The sequence below is a fragment of the Tauraco erythrolophus genome, chromosome 22 (genome assembly GCF_009769465.1).
Source record: "Tauraco erythrolophus isolate bTauEry1 chromosome 22, bTauEry1.pri, whole genome shotgun sequence".
NCBI lineage: Eukaryota > Metazoa > Chordata > Aves > Musophagiformes > Musophagidae > Tauraco > Tauraco erythrolophus.
In genome coordinates this window covers 5,735,337-5,753,400 of record NC_141486.1, presented here as the reverse complement: position 1 = coordinate 5,753,400, position 18,064 = coordinate 5,735,337, and the positions used below count along the sequence as shown (strand labels likewise).

The 18,064-nt window shown below is 63.4% G+C and overlaps 2 protein-coding genes across 3 annotated transcripts; both read right to left on the bottom strand.

The window, feature by feature from the left end:
• Positions 1-248: 248 nt before the first annotated feature.
• Positions 249-10,929, bottom strand: ENG (endoglin). 2 transcript variants are annotated; one of them, XM_086625246.1, is made up of 15 exons: positions 10,872-10,929; positions 6,843-7,000; positions 4,603-4,737; positions 3,857-4,019; positions 3,486-3,642; positions 3,164-3,296; positions 2,767-2,941; positions 2,542-2,684; positions 2,259-2,396; positions 1,900-1,944; positions 1,666-1,776; positions 1,332-1,577; positions 1,108-1,171; positions 906-1,007; positions 249-418 (listed from the first exon to the last, which is right to left on the bottom strand). In XM_086625246.1, exons 1-15 carry the CDS (start codon positions 10,927-10,929, stop codon positions 249-251), a joined length of 1,998 nt encoding a protein of 665 aa, XP_086481372.1. The 2 variants fall into 2 exon arrangements, with proteins under 2 accessions (XP_086481372.1, XP_086481373.1); XM_086625247.1 differs by having other exon boundaries at positions 320-438.
• Positions 10,930-13,977: 3,048 nt separating this feature from the next.
• On the bottom strand, positions 13,978-17,308 carry AK1 (adenylate kinase 1). Its single transcript, XM_009985352.2, has 6 exons — positions 17,280-17,308; positions 16,171-16,206; positions 15,319-15,482; positions 15,009-15,125; positions 14,381-14,572; positions 13,978-14,043 (listed from the first exon to the last, which is right to left on the bottom strand). The coding sequence occupies exons 1-6, from the start codon at positions 17,287-17,289 to the stop codon at positions 13,978-13,980; spliced, it is 585 nt and encodes a 194-aa protein (XP_009983654.1). The 5' UTR covers positions 17,290-17,308.
• Between the last annotated feature and the right edge of the window lie 756 nt (positions 17,309-18,064).

Below are 18,064 nucleotides of genomic sequence, written 5' to 3'. Positions count from 1 at the left end.
GTCACCCCAAGTGCTGGGGCATGTCCTGGGGGCACCCCCATTTCATGGGGAGCCTTGAGGGGGGGGGCTTTGACAGTAGCTGCTCTATCTGCCTCCCTGGTGCACCCAGCAGTGGGGGACCCCCGGGGGGGCTTGCAGGGAGAACCCCCCCAGCACAGGCTGCCCTCGGAGGGCCAAAGCATTCACTGAATGAGTAACGGAGGCCCCCTCCGGGCTCGGCCTGAGATTTGGGGCAAAAAAAAAACAGCTTAATGAGGCTGGGGTGGGTCCCCTAGTCCGGCAGCCGGAGGCTGGGTGGGCTCAGGGGGTCCTGGGGGAGTCAGGCCATGCTGCTGGTGGAGCAGGGGGTGCTCTGGGTGCTGCCGATGCTGTGGTTGGTGCTGCTGCTCTCCGAGGCTGGTGCCGTGCTGGAAACCGGCTGCAGTTTGGAGATGGGACCTGGCTCACGCCGCCCGCCGCAGGGCCGGGGGGAGAAACACCGAGGGGAAACCAGACTCAGGGCTGCCGGCGGTGGCCATGGCTCGTCCCCAGGGGATCTTCCAGTCCTCCATGCACAAACCCTCCCGGATCACTCCCCAGCCACCCCTTTAGCCCCCAGGATGGAGATGGGTACAGGTGACCATGGTGGCACTGGAAGCAGGAGGAGGGGCAGGCGGCAAGGGGGATTCCAGGGCAGTGAGGGGGGACCTCAGGGAGCTGTGGCCACCCTGTGCTGGGTAATGCCCCCATGGCATTGCCAGGAGAGCCGTACGGATGATGTCAATGCAGCAGGCTGGTCCCTTGCTCATCCAGGGACCTCAAGCCGGCTGCTTTGGGCTGAGGGGGGCCTGGGCAACCCAGCAGGAGACAGGCATGTGGCCCCCCAAATCCCACCATGGGGGTTTGCAGGGGCAGTGGATACTCACGGGTGTGCGAGTAGATGTACCAGAGCCCAGCGGTGAGGAGCGCCCCGATGAGGAAGGCACCAAAGGTGATGCCCAGAACGGCAGCCAGCCCCAGCCCATGGTCTGTGGGAGGATGAGGCTGTCAGCACCATCACGCTGCAGGGGGGGTGTCCTGTTCCCACCTCCGTTCCCACCCCGGCTCCCTCCCTTGCCCCACACTCACTGTTGTGTGGCTGCCAGTTGTCTTTCACTGTCACCTCCAGCACCTTCTCAAAGATGGTGGTGTTCTGCAGAGGTGGAGGGTTGGGGTGAGAGGAGGGAGAGACCCCCATCCCCTCCTACACTCAGACGAGGGATGTTGGGGACGAACCCACCGGGCTGCCACCACCAATGGTGGGCACCAGCATGGTGGCATCACAAGGTGGTGGTGGGGTTACTCACGCTGACCTGCAAGCCGGCCGTGCACTTGAGGGTGGCCGAGAAGGGGACGCGCCCGCCCTCGGGGACGGCGTAGGTGAAGCGGAAGCGCCAGACCTTCCTCCCACGGCTGCTGGGGGGACCCTGCAGCACGGCCACCCCTGCGCTGCGTGCCTTGCCACCCTGCACCAGCAGCACCGACTCCCGCCCTGGCGCTGCCAGCCAGCACTCCTTCAGCTGCAGGTCAGCCGGGTGGTCCTCCCACCGCATGGACGCCTGTTGAAGGGGGGGGACACCATCAGGGTCACCAGCCTGGGGACAGCTGGACCAAGCCCGAGCCCAGGCACCAAGGCGGTGGCAGTACCTGCACAAAGGCCTCCTTGTTGACCACCAGCTCCGTCTGCGGCACCTCAAAGGCAGCAGTGGGGAAGAGGCGCAGGAAGAGCTCCCGCGGGATATTGCACTGGAAGGCCACCTGCAAGCAGGCACGGTGCTGAGGCCACATCCCCCTCCAGCACCCAGAATCCAGCTGGCAGCAGCACCGGCACCCTTCTCCCACGGTGCCACCCCTGGACCTGCCAGGAAACCCAGCTCTTACCCGTACGCTCCGGAACACTGTGCCCCTGGCCAGGTTGAGGATGAGCTGCAAGAAGGAGGGGAAGGTTGGGTCAGCCAAGTGGTACCCATTGCCATGGTCTGTTGTCCCGGATGGGATGGGATGGGATGGGATGGGATGGGATGGGATGGGATGGGATGGGATGGGATGGGATGGGGGGGGTCCCGGGGGGTCCCACCCACACACCCCCATCTCCAGGCTCAGCTCTGGGCTGCAGCAAGATGCTTCCAACCATGCAAAATCAAGCAGGTCCCAGTGGAGAAGCCCCACTGGGCATCACTGAAGCACTCATGGGGCATCAGTGGGGCTGGGGGCAGCGCCCTGGCTGGCCCCCTCCTCACCTCGTTGTTGGCGTGGCCCCTGCCCTCCAGCGAGGTGCCGCAGTGGCTCAGGGGGGTTTTCAGCATGAAGTGAGTGGCGTTTTTCTCTGCCTGGCAGCTGATGTCCCGTAGGGTGATGTTCACCACGTCCTTGATCGGCTGGGAGAAAAGCACTCAGCAGTCAGCCATCAGCTACAAATGGCCCCATGCCACTCTCTAGGTCCCTAAGTCCCTGAGCACCAGAGCAGGATGCAGCCCTCCCCGAGTGATGCTGATGGGGAGCAGGAGACCCGCCACCCCTCACCTCCAGGTGGGACCTGGCGATGATGATCTCCATAGTGTCATCTGTGCACTTCCAGGGCTGGAGCATGAGCAGGAGACTGTGGGGCACCAAGTCGGCAGTGGGGGCTGGGGGAATGGGTGTCACAGGTGCCTTCCTGACTGCTTCTGCAGGACAGGGAGAAGGGGGGCTGAGCAGGGGTGACAGGAACCCCCATCCCACTCAGTGACAGGGTGCCAGGAGCCTCACCGTGCTCCCGGAGCTCCAGGCTGATGTGGGCGCTGGCAGGGATGACGGAGTAGGAAGCGATGACACTGTAGTTCTTCTCAAAGGCTTTGGCAATGAGGCCCTGCTCCGTGTCAGGCAGGAACTCGCTGGGGGGCAGCCACGAGGAGATGGGCGCGATCTCGTAGTTCCCAGAGACCTATGGGAAGCGGGCAGTGTGGGGCGGCTGAGTGGAGATGGGGACAACTGGGGATGCTCAAGGCAGGAACGGCTTCTGGGGTTGTCTCCGTTAGGAGGGCTTGCAGTGAGGGGGCTGCCATCTCCTCATGCCCAATGTCCCCAGGTGCCCTCCCGCCACCCCCATGCAACCAGCCCCCTTGGCAGGGGTGGTGGGGGACACACACATCCCACTCAGCCCTACCAGGAACTGGATGTGGCAGTTGTTGACGGAGAAGGACCAGTTGAGGTTGGCCCGGCTCTGCAGGATGAGGAGCTGGTTGCTCATGGCTCTCTCCGTACAGTTCAAAGACAGGTTCACCTTCGTGACTGAGGAGCTGCGAAACCATGAAATCCCCCCACCCCAGTATCAACCTCCTGCTCCGGCAAGTCCTGTACCACCCTTGGGATGGGGGCTCTGCCTAGGACGCACCTCAATCCCTTCCTGAGCGTCTCCAAGCATGTCCCACCATCAGTCCCATCCCCACCACCATCCCTGGGGTCCCACCACCTGCGCCGGGCAGTACCTGGGCTCGGGCTGCAGGCGGATGATATGGGCGACCCTGGTGCTCTGGGCGTCCCCATGCGAGCAGCCCTTCATCCCATGGAAGAAGACCTCAGTCTTTAGGTGTGGTGTGGCATCAAAGCGCTCCTGGGGGATGCATTCTGGAGGGCTGTGGGCATCTGCAGAGGTAGGGTGTGTCACCAAAGCCAAACTGGGCTTGCTGGGTGGGGAGATGCTCAGGGCCAGCCATGCTGCTCCAGGCCAGGTGTCATCGGTCCCCATAGCATCTCCCCTGGGGCCATGCTTCACCTCGGCGGGTTGTCACCCTTTGGATGCAAGGAAAGCACAACTGCCCACCCTGTCCCCCCAGCGTCAGCCCCCAGCCCCACACACCTTCTCCCAGGTGCAGCTGGACCCTGCGGGGATCCCGCAGCTCACTGTAGGATGTGATGCCCCCGTACGCATGCTGAGCCCAGTCCAGCAGCTGCCTCTCTCCAGTGGGTGCAGGTAGCTCAGGGGTCAGTGCCACGGTGGTCCCTGGGCTGAGGTGGGCGTCCTGCAGGGCAAGCGGCAGCCTCAGCTGGGGTGGGTGGTGAGGGTCATCCCTCCCCAGCTTGGGCTGCTGGGGGGAAAGCGTGACAAGCCTTTCCCCTGGCATGGAGGATGAGGATGCAAAGCTAAGCCAGGTGGGCATCCCCAGAGCCCCGGCTCCATCATGACTGGGGTCACCCAGGGGTTTTTGGGGCCACGGACTGGGAGCAGCGTGGGCGGCTGGCGGCACGCGGAGAGCTCAGCCCACTTTATTATTAGCTGCAAACAAAGCAGGAGGTTTATTTTGCTAACAAAGCGCCCGGCCCCAGCTCAGCTCACTGGAGCCAAACCCCATCCCTGACCTTCCTCCCGCCGGCCAGAGGAAACGGGAGCTTTTTCCAGCCCTGTGCGTCATTCCCTGCCGGGCCAGCCCCACACTCAGTGTCGCCGGCAGCAGCCAGGCGCGTCCCCTCCTCCCCAAGGCACCACGAGCATCGTCTCCAGGGATGGAGGACCAGTCTCCAGGGACACCCCACAAACATCTCCAGGGATGGCCCCAGCCCTGTTGCCCCCCAGTGTTGCTCCCGGCACGGGGCGGTGGCACTCACAGTGTGGACGAGCAGGTCCGAGCATGGGGAAGTGACGGTGGCTGAGCAGCGGGCGCACAGAAGGACGAGCACCACTGGCTTGGTGCACCCGCCAGCTTGTCGCATGACGAGCACCTCCAGTGGGATGGCAGGGGCCTGGGGGGAAAGGGGAGAGCGTCACCACCACTGTCACCAAGCCGCAATTGCTGTTATCTCCCCTGCTGCCCCTGGCCACCCCACCTGTCCCCGGAGCCAGAGGCAGCAGAGAGAGTCCTGGGGCTGGCCCCAAGCACAAGGCACGCAGGAGGCGGCCGTGGGCCAGTTTAGGGGACAAGCTGGGGGATGCAGAGATGCCATGTGGATGTGTACCCACACTGGGGTGTGGGGGGCTGGCAAACAACCCCCAGTTTCTCCAAGCAAGGGACCAGGGCATCCCCACCCCGGGGATGGTGGCATCCCCACACTGGAGTCCAGGGCACCCCATATTGCGGACTGGGGCATCCTTGTGTCAGGTACTGGGTAATCTCTGTGCTGGGCACCAGACTGTCACCCCACTGGGGACTGGCATGTCCTGACACCACAGACCGGGGCATCCCTTCACCAGCACCCAGGGCATCCTCACACTGGGGACCGGGGTGTCCCCACACCAAGGACTGGAGCGATCCCAAACTGAGGCAAGGGCTTTCCCACCCTGGGCACTGGGACATCGTCCTGCATGTTTCCTATCCCTGTCCCAGCTCCGTGCAGCCTCTCCGGGCTCTGGAATGGCTGTATTGGTGTGCTGGGATGCTGAGGGCACGGTGGTGGCACACACTGCTCCCCATCGCCGGCACTGCCCGGCTGCCTCCAGCTGGAAATCCGGCTGGGGAAGCTGAACTGCCAGGTGCTAAGTTTGGCAACTGCCGCCTGAATCATGGCGTGCAAAGTGCTGAGGCAGGTGGCGGGCAGGGAATGCCAGCTGAGGACCGGGCGGGTGGAGGCAGCTGCCAGCACAGGGCTGGCAGGACAGAGCCACGGGCATCCCGGCCTGACTGTGGCCCTGTGGCGAGCGTGGGTGGCCGGGGACCCCGGGTGGCCCCGGGTGTCGGGAAGGAGCTGGCGGCTGTTTTTCCTGCCGCGTGTTTTGTGACGCTCCATTGTTCGGCTGCGCGAGCGGCGGGAGCCTCGCCACTGCCCTGCCGCCGCCTTTCAGGTTCTTTTTTTCTTTTTTTTTTTTTACATCGTGGGGATCTGCTTATAGAAAGTGGCTTCCACTAATTCTTCTATAAGTAGAGCCGCATCCCTGCCACAGGGCTCCGTGCCGCAGTCATGACATCAGCGGGTGTCCCCCGGCGCCGCCGGTGACAACCCCGGCGCACCCCCGGTCCCCGGCACTTATTCACATGCCAGAGGGCCAGGGCCAGGTCACACCAGGCTGGGACAGAGGGGCCCTTGCAAAACCCACCCTCCCCAGCGGCTCCCAGCCTGGCTCCCGCCTCCCCCCATAAAGCAGAACTGGGAGAGCTGGGAGGTGGCGGCAGGGGGAAGAGTGGCGCCGGGCAGCCCTGGGCTGGGCCAGAATTGGATTCTGGGTTTGCTGGGGCCCAGCTATCGCGAGGGGAGCCGTGTCATGCTGCAGAGCAGCTGCGCAAACCCACGTGCTGGTGCTAACTCAGATGCTGGTGCAAATCCACGCACCAGTGCAAGCCCACCCACCAGTAACAGCGTCCGCTGGGGATGCAGCCCCAGCCCCGCCACTGCTCCGCACCCGTCTTCACCCAAAAGCTGCCCCGGGCACCCACAACACTGTTATCGCCCCTCGGCAGGCCGTGCAAAGGCTGGCAGCCAGGTTTCCGCTTGCTTGGCCGCCTTCAAGTGATGCGTCTCACTCCATCTCTCCCCCTGTCCCTCCATCCCTCCTTCCATCCCTCCTCTGGCACCATCCCCATCGGGTGCCTGTGGCTCTGCCCTACTCCTGAGCTGGGACCCAGCCACCTCCCTAGAGCAACAGGGGTTCCTGGGACATCTAGCACAGGGACAGCCCCCGCAGTGTGGGCTGTTAGAGAAGTCGACTCTGAAGACTTTAAATCCCCGTCGGGGCCAGGGACACCCACGGCTGCGCTGGGAGGGGAAGCTCGGTGAAGGCACCATGGAAAAGGTCAGGCTGGGTCCTCTCGCTGCACCTTAGAGAAAACAGTTTCGACAGCCGGGACACCCTGCCCGGCGGGGACAGTGCTGGGGTGATAGTGCTGGGGCGATGCACCAAGACCTCACTGGCTCACCTTGGACCACTCGATGTTGAGGATGTGGACTTCACGGCTGGTGCCTACGGAGCTGCTGCTGCTGCAGCCCCGTGGCACCGTGCTGGTGGCATAGGACAGGGTGATGAGCGGCTCCTCTGTCACCAGCCGCAGGTCGCAGCCCTCGGCTCTCCCGGGGTCTAGGAGGAGAACAAGTGACTGTCAGTCCTCGCCATGTGGACGTGGTGACAGGGAACGTGGGGTGACATGGCACGGAGGGGACACACGATGCAGGAGGGGACCGCACTGCAATGCCAGTCCTGGCGCTACCCCCCACGCCACCAGCGTGGCGTCGCCACGGTCCCACCGCTGGCGGCAGAGCGCCTGTGGGACCATCTGCTACGTGTTTGCTCAGGGCTCGTCTGCCTTTGCTGGCCCCCAGAGCAAGCGTGTTAATGACCCTCGGATCCGGGCTGGAAAAATCCACTGTCCCCGCTCAGCACTGCCGCGTGCCAAAACTCGCGCCCGGCTGTCCCGAATGCTCAGGCGGTGGCGGAAACCCCCCCCGCATTCCCCATGCCGCAGGAAAGCGGGAAGCTCAGGTATGGAAATGGCTGTAAAGCTCATCCTCTGCAGGCGTCGAGGCGTGAGCTTCGCCCCATCCTGCACCCCCTGCACGGCGCACGAGCGAGCGGGGCCGGCAGGCGGCTGCCAAGGGAAATCCTGAGTGCAAACAGCCGTTTGAAGGCCTGATCCTGTAAATCACTGTTTGCCTCCGCCATTTCCCCTGCCCCCAGCAGCCCTGCTGTGGCTGGGCTGTCCTCAAGCTGGCCCCTGTGATGGGAGGCATCTTGGGAACCTGCTTGCACCCATGGGTGCCCCTTTGCAGGGAGCTGGGCAGGATGAAGCCCCACAGCCATGGCTGGGGGCTCCCCATGGGTACACGGTGCCTTGGGCACTGTTTGCTTTGGAGGTGGCCACTGAGCTCTGTCCCTTCCCATCCTTTCCCATCCCTGGTGGCTCCAGCCACTGCACCAGGAGGTGACCGGACCCTGTGCCAGGGCCACCCAGCTGCCCTTGTGGGGACTGGGGCCAGAGAACATGATGCTCCAGACATCAAGGCTTTGGGATGTGGCAGCTGGCAAAGGGCCGCCCATGCCATGTTGTGCCCATCACAGCGTCCCCGGCTCGTGTCTCGCCGTCTGGGTGGCACGGTCATGGTGGTGGGGTCACGGCACAGACCTCCCTGGTGACGCTGCCACGGGCCCACCTATTGTCTGGCGTTTCCTCCCCCTGTCCCGGCGGCCGCATGGCCGGCAGCATCGGGAGGAAGATAAACAACCGCTTATCTGGGCGCCGCAGGCTGCGTCCCTCTTCCCCTCCGCTCGTGCCCCAACGGCACTGGGCACTGTCGCACAGCCCCCAGCACGGCCAGGCGGAGGACGGGCAGCTCATCACACCTCTGGCAGCATCCCGTGGGGAGGTCGGGCAAGGCTGGGGGCCCGTGGCCTGGCTCGCCCCCAGTGTGGGGCAGGGATGCCCGTGGAGGGGATGCAGGGCAGAGGTGCCAGCCGGGCACTATCTGCCCTTGGGGAAGGCAGCGGGCTCCAGCATTATGTCAGGATCAGATAAGGGGGCTCAGCTGGGCCGCCCGGACAATCAGATAAGGGCACTGTTATTTTTGTACTCCGGGAAAGGGAAAAAAAAAAAAAAAGAAGGAAGCAAGAAAATCCACTTTATGTTTTTCCAGCCGCCTGCCCTCTCCTTTGCTCCAGCGCAGCCGAGACCAGACAGTGGGGATGGGGGTAGGGGACTTTAGGGGGTGATGCCTGGGTTTTTGGGAACAGATCAAAGGCCCCGGGTGGAGACCAAGACCCAGGGGTGCAGGGCTGGGGGAGGCCCGGGTGGCTCCGACGGCGCAGGATGCCCCATGGGACGGGTAGCGCCACTCCGGCATCCTGGCATCCGGCTGTGCCGCGTCGGCACTTGTGTAACGAGCTAGCTGGCCTCAGCCCGGGTCAGGAACGGGGACGGACCCAGTGCTTCAAACTCAGGGGGGAGGTTGCCACCCTCCCTCCCCGAGTCACCCTGGCAGTGGATCACACAGAGGCGGCATTGGGGCTCAGATAATGGGCGGATGGGACTGATGCAGGCCACATCATTCCTGCCCCTCTCTTAAGTCAGCTGGGCACTGAGCAGCTTCTCCCCAGGGATGGAAAAGGCTGACCCAGCACTGTGCTGGCCCACGGGGAGCAGCGCTGGTCCCTGTAGGGGGAGGGCACAAAGTCCCCCACCTCTGGAAGCCTAATGTGTCCGTGAGGCATTCCCAGCCCCGTGGGTTCCCGTGGGGGAAGGCAGCAGCTGGACAGGACGTGGTGTGTGTGGCCAGGTAGGCAGCGACCACATGGCACAGCTACGCAGGATGGGGACTATATGGCACAGCTACATAGGGCAGGGTTGATATGGCATAGTGACATAGGATGGGGACCATATAGCACAGCTGCACAGGTTTGGGATGGTACGGCACAGATGAATAGGACATGGTCTATATGGCAGAGTTACACAGGACAGGGACCATACAGGAAAAGTCATGTACAACAAGGACTGTAGCTTACATAGGACAGTGACTGTATGGCACAGCTACATAGGCTAAGGACCATATAGCACAGGGACAGGATGCAATAGCTACGTAAGATGGGGGCTGTACAGTACAACTACATAGGATGGGGACCACATAGCACAGCTAAATACGACAGAGACCATATGGCACAGCTAGTCAGGATGGGGACCATATGCCATAGCTACATAGGACTCAGCCCATATAGCACAGCCATGTTCATGCAGGGACTGTATGGCACAGCCACAGGGGATGGAGACAGTATGGGACAAATACAAAGGACACAGACTGTATGGCACAGCTACAGAGGACAGAGATGACATTGCACTGCTGTGTAGGATGGGGACCAGACGGCACAGCTACGTGGTGTAGGGACTATAGATCACAGACAGGGAGGACAGGGCCTCTGTGGCACAACTACATAGGACACAGACCTTATGGCACAGCTAAAGGATGGGGAATGTACTGCACAGCTATGCAGGACACAACTTACTGTACATCTACGTAGGATGGGGACCATACAGCACAGCTACGGGGGACACGGCCCATACGGCACAGCCTCACCGGACAGGGACCACCAGCTACCAGGCAGTGACCAGGGGGTGACAGCAGGCAGGGAGCAGACACCGAGCCTGGCACAGAGGACGCCCCAGCAGCACCCACCGGCACCGGCGCCTGTGGTGGCTGGGAGGGACCGACCCAGCCAGGACACGAAGTGCCGCTGACCCCAGCCTGCTGCTGCCTTCCCAGTTCCCTTTCCCTCTGCCGGCACGTCATGTCCCCAGGTCCCCCAACTCCCTGCCCTCCATCTAGCAGGGGTGACCCCAGACATGTTCCCCCTTGAGATTCCCCCTGTGGCTTCACAAAGATCTCAGGGTGGTTATAGTGCTTTTCTGCCCAACTGCTCCGGGGCGGACAAGCCCCCAGCTCAGTCCCCACAGTGCACGCAGGGCATTACAGGGTTTTTCCCATTCCTTGTCCCCAGCTCCCAGTCGACCCTACCCTCCCGCAGTGCCGGGAGGCCACAGAAGCCACCACAGACCTTGTGGGTGCCATTGCCTTGGTCAGGGTGCAACAGCTGTGCCTTCGACACCTCCCGAGCCCCAGTGACGCAGCCTGGATTTCAGGGGTCCCAGGGAGCGTCAGGACTGAGCTGTGTGTCCCTCTCGAGGCTGGGGGGGGGGGGTGTCGTGCCTCCCCACCCCGGGGGCTGTGCCCTCAAAACCTTCTCACCCAGGGACTTCCCGGGGGTGACACTGCCCGCACTGGCACAGCCAGGACCCTTTTGGCCACGGACTCACCACCCCGCAGGGACTCGGACCCCCCCCCCCAGCCCGGGTCACTCGGGGACGGAGTCACCGGTGGGTGCTGCCGCCGCTGCCGTCGCGGGGGTCCCGTCCAGGTGTCCCATCCCGGGGTCCCCCCCACCCCGGTGCCCCCCCAGCCCCACTCACCCGGGCGGCCGAGCAGAGCCAGCAGCAGCGGCAGGAGCGGGGTGGCGTGGGGGCCCATGTCCGCCTGCGGCCGCTCCCCGGGAGCCAGCACCGAGTGCCGGGCGGCGGTGGTGGCAGGAAACCGACTCCCTTTCGGAGGAGGGTCCGCGGGCGGCGCGGCTCCGCGCCGGGAGGAAATGCCGCTGGCGGCGCTGGAGCCGTGCCGGCGGCGGGGGGGCGGCGGCGGTAGCCGCCCGCAACGGCGGCGGGGAGAAGAAGGGGGGACCCCCCCGGAGGCGCCGTGCCTCAGTTTCCCCTCAGAGGGGAGCGGGGCATCACCTCCGCAGGAGTGCGCTGGAGGCGCCCTGAGCACCGAGGGGGCACAGGCAGCCGGGGAGGGTGTCTCCAGAGACCCTCCTAGGCTGGCACTGGTGAGCAGAGGAGTGGGACACAGGGGTTCAGGCAGGGCGTGATCCCCAAAATATGCCCCCGCACACTGCTGCAGCACAGCCCGACCCACGCAGCGAGGAGGGGTTGTCTCACAGCGATGGGGACAGAGGCTGCCCCAGGTGATGGGGAGAGGGGGCTGCCCCACAGCACCCCGAGATTCAGTCCACATTGCCCCCAGACCGCACCGCAGCAGAGTCACCATGTCCCAGGCCCACAACTGGGCGCCCATGGCCCTGGAAGCCCACTCTGGGGCTGTTGGCAAAAAGTCCCACAGCACTGCTGTTGGCCCTGCCTGTACCCTTGGCCAGGCCACAGCCAGGGACTGCCTGGAAGTCCCTGCCTGGCAGGTGGGCTCAGGGTTGGGAGGTCCCCCAGAACAACCCTGCCTGGGCGATGGGATCACCCACTGAGGTGGGAGTCATGGAGTGGCTGGGGGCACCCAAGGGACCACTCCTGCACTCCTGCCCCATTCCTCCTACACATGCCAGCGGCTGCTGCTCGAGGTGGGAGCCCTGACACAGCTACCACTGGGGCTGGGAGCCAGGAACCCTGTGCATGGGGTGGGCACAGACCCCCTGGGGTGATCTCCATCCTGAGCCATGGCAACGGGTAGGAGGACGGCATGGGGATCTGCCAAGGAAGCCAGCGAGGCCTGTCACCACCGTCCAGGATGTCCCTGGAGATGTCTCTGACCCTGGGGTGAGCAAAAGACATCTCCCATGACAGAGCACTGCCATCTCCTGGGGACCGCGGGTGCTCTCCAGAGATGGGGACCGGGACCAGGCACAGGCACCCCTGCCCCTCCACACCCCTCTCCCTGCAGTGACATGGCAGGGCGATGAGCAACAGGCCCTGGGTGCTGGGCCCTGGCATGGCAGTGGCTGCAGGGTGACAGATGGGAGGGTGGCTGTGCGTGCAACCCCATGCACCCCGTTCAGCCCCAGCACAGCACCTTTCCCACTGCCACAGCTTACGGGGCAGCCTCGGCTTTCCAGCCAGATGAAAAGCATCTAAAAACCCCTCACCAAGCAGCCAGGGGCTGTGGTGGCAAGGAGGGCAGGGTGTCTGGTCCTGCTGGGCACCATAGTGTTCCCCCTCTCAGCCCCACCACCCTGCTCACCACCTGGGTAAACTGAGGCACGCTCACAGCACACCCAAAGAGGGCTGGAGGCATGAGAGACAAGTCATTCCACTCTCTGCTGCACGGCTTTAGGCTGTAGCATCCCAAGCCTCCTGGCCCCTCGTCCCCACCGGCACGAGGCAGGCGCCTGCCGGCCCCAGCCCCGGCTCAGCTGTGCTGGCAGCACCCCAGCCCGGGACGGATGGCCGCATCCTTCCTGCCCGGCCGCCTGGCTGCCTCCCCACAGCGCCCCGGGCTCTGCTGGTGGCTCCTTCGCCCCCCGGGCATGGGGCTGACGTCGGAGCCTGTCAGGTTTGGATTTGCTTCTTGGGGATTTTTGTTTTTTCCCGCTCGCTTCCTTCCTCCGCTCCGGCCCCGTGGCCTCGGCTGCCCCCGGCGCTGCCTCCACCCCCCGGCTCCCCCACCTCCCCTGGCTCTGTGCCCAGCTCCCAGCGGCCCCAAAGTGAGTGGCTGGGGGCCCTGCCGGGATCATGGTTCTGCTGCCTCCCACCCTCAGCGGGGGCTGGGTAAACCCCAGCCCTGAGCCCCTCTGCTGTGGCATCGAGCCTGGGCACCTCTGCCAGTGCTGGGAAGCCCCCAAATCCCTGTCCCCAACCCAGCATCCCCAACTGCCTGTCTGCTGGGGCCCTGCAACTCACTCCCCACGAGGACCCCACCCTGTCCCCCACCCACGAGGACACCCACCCTGATGGCAGGGCTCAGTGGAGTGTCCCCAGTACATTCCTCAGCCCCCGGGGACAGGGATGCACCCCGGGGTGAGAGGTAGCACCGATGGCAGCAGGTGCCCAATCACAGTGAGCCAGGGAGCACTCTGCTCCAGGGCATTGTGCCACTCCGAAACACCACACTACAGCCACCGTGTATCCCAAAAAAACCCTGATAGCCAAAAGAAACAAGGAAAGGCTGAGGCATGAAAGTTCTGGAAAACTCCATCCCATCATGGCTGGGCCCATGGTGGGGTATGAATCCAGCTGCCCCCAGCCCCTGGCAGCCTGCGGTAGAGCCAGGGGAAGGGATGCACATGCAGGATACGGCTCAGATGCTGCCCGTGTCTCTGTGGACACACACTGAGAGCACAAGAGGGTTCCAGAAGTGGGACAGGATCAGGGCGAGCGGGACGGGATTGGGGCGAGCGGGATTAGCTGCAGCATGCGGCCGCAGGCTGTGGATTGGGAAGCTGGGGCGAGCAGCCGGGATGCTCCCTCCCTTCCTCTGAGCACAGAATCCTGCTGCCTCAGTGGGATAAACACCCGCTTCCTGCCCTTAATCAGCTCCAGAGGGGCTGAGGGGATGACAGGGGGGGTGAAAAAAAAAAAAAAAAAAAATCTCTGGAAAGAAAAACTCATTTCCTGCGACAGAAGAGAAAGATAAAGTCTGGGCTCATTAAAGCGAACTTTACTGGGGAGAGACGGGAAAGAGCCAAACACAATGTCCTTGAAATTTCCTCCATGTGGCTCTGTCCACGAAAACAGGATAAAGCCGCTTCCGCTGTCTCTGCCGGAGTGTGCCAGGCGGTGAGTGGGGCTGGGGGCTCGGCTACAGGCTGTCGAGGTGGGAGCAGACCTGCTGGAAAACCTCTTCCACAGAGCCCTCGGCGTTGAGCTGGGTGCAAAGGGGTTAGCTGGGGAGGGGGGGGGGTCACCCGAGGGAATGGCGTGACCGGAGCTCTTCCAGGGATGGATTTCAGCCATGGGCAGAGACATCAGGGACAATTTAGGGCAAAGGGGTGCAAGGCCATTCTTGGAAGGGGTCTCTGTGTCAGGAACCAGAGGGTCTGGCTGGCTCCAAGAAGTCAAGCCCACCCCAAACGAGCTAGGATTGAGTTTCTGCTCTGCTTCCTTCCTCATCATCTCCATCTATCACTTCCCCTCCCCTGGGACCATGTGCGCTGCATGCCGTGGGGCTGGAGGACGGCAGCATCAGTCACGTCCCCGCTTACCTGGCGGACAATGCCTCTGCTCTTGTAGAAGGCGATGACGGGCTCGGTGGCCTTGTAGTAGGTCTCCAAACGCTTCTTGATGGTCTCCTCATTGTCGTCCACCCGCCCGCTGGTCTCGCCTCGCTTCAGCAGGCGTTTCACCATCGTCTCCTTCCCCGCGTCCACGTAGAGCAGCAGCGTCGGGGGAGCGATCTGTGGGCAGGGAGGATGTGGTTGTCACCATGCCGAGGCAGCACAGGTCTAGTTTGGTTTAGGGAGACAGATGTCCCCACGCCATCCTCTGCCTCCCTCCACATGGGTCTGGGGGCCACCGGGCCACTGGATTGGCAGTGCAGCCCCCAGAGGAAGGCACAGGGACACCGTGTCCAAGCCCTGGGTCTCTGCCATCACCATCACACCAGCACTGCGGTCATCCTCTGTCAGCCTGAGGACACCCTGGAGACATCACCCCCCAACACACACCCTGGGTGCAGGCTGTCCCCAAGGCAGGGGGACCTGCTGGCTGGGACAATGCCCAGTTTAGATCCAGTGGGGATGAGATCTTCACCAGGATGGGGAGGCCAGGCTGCTGTCAGATGGAGGCCCTCTGCCTAGACGGTGGGTGGCACGGCATGGCACCAGCCCTCACCTTCTTCTCAAACTCCTCTCCCTGCTTCACCTCGCGGGGGTAGCCGTCGATGAGGAAGCCCTTGGACACGTCTGCTTTAGCCACCATGGCGTCCCGCAGCATGTCCAGCACCGTGTCCTGAGGAGGAGAGGACAGAACTGTCAGGGCTGACGTGGGACACTGTGCCCCCCACTCCAGCACCCCAATGCCTGCTGCAAAACCCCACTGGGGTGGCAGGAATGGAGGTGTCCACGGGCCATGTGGTAACCGTCACCATGGTATTTGGTGTCCCCACAGCCACCCCTGCCTGCATGCCCCACCGTGGACTCACTAGGGGCACCAGCTCGCCCTTCTCCATGATGGTCTGGAGCTTCTTGCCCCGCTCCGAGCCCGAGCTGACCTCTGCCCGCAGCAGGTCTCCCGTGGAGAGGTGGGTGTAGCCATATTTCTGCACGATCTTCTCACACTGGGTCCCCTTCCCTGAGCCGGGGCCACCTGCAAGTCACATGAGGGCCACATGTGCCCCAAGCCACAGGTAAGGAGCTGAAGGGGTACATGGAAGCAGCAGCACAGACCCATAAGAGTCCCAGTGAGATGGTGGACAGCATCCCCAAGCCAAGCACCAGAAGGATGGAAAAAGCTGCTCCTGGGGTGGGCTGGGGGATGCCAGGTCCTTGGAGGTGGCATGGGTTGCTGGCAATTGGCATGCAGGCACCACCACTCTGATGGCACCCAGGAAACCACCACCACCCCATCAGCACCTGGACATCGCTGTCTCAACGGCACCCAGGGTATCATGACCCCATCAGCATCCAGGACATCACTGCCCAATAGCACCCAGGACATCACCACCCCACTGGCACTGAGGACATCACTGCTTGATGGCACCCAGGATGTTACCACCCCATCAAGCACCCAAGATATCACTGCCTTATGGCACTCAGGACATCATCACCTCAGACCCTGCCCTCCTGGTCCCAGCACAACCCACCATGGCCTCAAGGAGCTGGGCTGGAGCCATGGCCACCCCACAGCGCCTGGGGTCAGCAAAGGTCCCACAGCCTCAGCCTCCAGCCCTGGGCACCAGCTGCTCCCTGCAGCCCTCCCAGTCCTGGAGGAGCAGGGGGTGATGTTGTGCTGTGGCCTTGATCCTGTCAGCAGCAGGACCCGGACACCAACTTACCCACCACGAAGATGATTTTGTGGTGCTTGAGTTTTTCTGGGAAAAAGAAAGAAAATAAGTAATTACCAAAGTCAGAGAGCATGTTGGGGACCGAGGTCTCCCCAGGGGGGTAAGATCCAGGGCAGGTGTCCCCGGGGATGGAGGGAACCCATCCCAGGCCCCTGGAGGATAAAGGTAAAGTGGGAAGCAGCCACGTGTCCCCTTTGTCACCTGGGTGGATCAGGATGGCTGGGCTGGACACGGCTGAGCACAAAAACCCCATGGCACTGTGGCCGCAGGGCTGGAATCTCACTGCCACGGGGCATCCCGGAGACGGTCACTGTCCACAGCTCCGCCGCGGGCGAGAACCAGCCACATCCATCCCTGTGGCTGGCTTGTCACCCTGGCGGGCTAATGGAGGCTGTGGCAGGCTTGGCTTGGCATGGCCACTCGGGTGCCTGGCATGACCCCCGGCAGTCCCTGAACCCCGGCATTGGTTCCCGGGCCTGGTGGCTGACGTGCAGGTGGCACCAACCGCCCCGTCCTCCACCGAGCACCCAGGCGCAGCGTCCCTCATCACCTGCAGGATCTGGCCCAGCCGGTGTGACACCCCGGGAGGAGGCAGAACTAAAATAAAGCCAAGCTGCTCCAGGGCCGCTCTCCCGTCTCCTGATTACAGCCGGCTGAAATTTCAACTCCTCCGGCACTCGGCGATCCCCAGGGCTGGGGACAGAGCCAAGTGGCTGGCGGAGACCAAGGGGACGTGGGGCACGTGGGAGGCTGGAGGGACACGGGAGAGGGACAGAAGGGAGGGAGGCAAAGGGGAGACACAGGGGAGGGATGGAAGGGGGATGGAGGGGAGGACGCAAAGGGGACTGAGGGGATGGATGCAAGGGACAAATGGGATGGATGCAAAGGGGACTAAGGGGACGTGTGTACAAGGGACAGATGCAGGGGTTAGAGGGGAAAAGATGCAAAGGGGATGGATACAAGGGGGACAGGGGGATGCAGAGGGATGGATGCAGGGGGGATGGATGCAAAGGGGACCGAGGGGGACAAGGGGATGGACGCGAGGGGGACGGAGAGGACGGATGCAAAGCAGATGGATGCAGCGGAGACAGAGCACTCACCTGTCGACATGCTGCCTGGTCCAGGCACAGCGGCACTTCAGGCTGCAAGGGGAGAAGAGCAGGATGAACGACACGGAAACTCGCGTGTACATGATGTCCTAAGGCCAAGGTCTGGGGAGACACGGGGTCTCCCTTCCCTGCCATGCTGGCGCCCAGCTCCATGGCCAAGCCAGGGTCGGATCTTCCACCTTTCACCCCAGCTTGGCCCTAAAATAAGGAGCTCGGAATCTCTGCTCCTACGGCTGTCACCTACCTGGCTCCTGGCAGCCACCCGCCCCATCCGGCTGCGGCGAGGGCTTCCCCATGCCAGAGGTGACGCACAGTGACGTTACCAGCTTCCTCTCCTGCCCTGACCACATCCCCGTGCCTGGGGTGCCGCCTGGCAGCCGGAAACCGGCTCGGGTTAACCAGTGTCACCAGGACACCGAGTGATGGAGTCAGCATCCTCCCAGCTCCTCACAGGCGGACTTTTTTGGGGGTGCCCTAAGGGGGGAGGGTTTGCAGCACCCCATTGCACCCCCCTCATCTCAGGAGAGAGGTTTGGCCACCTTGGCCTGCCCACACCCGGCCCCGCAGCACCTGACCTGCTTGGCTGCAGCACGTCACCCCAAACCGGCTGGACGAGGTGCCGGGACGGGGCACACTGCAGCCAAACGAGCTGGTGGCCGCTGACGAGGTTGTGTTACAGCTGAGAAAGGGCAGAGGCTAAGTATGGCCGGGCTGAAACCGGCACCAGGTCACGTCCCACCTGTGCTGTGGGGCCGAAGGCCTGGGATGGGCCCCGT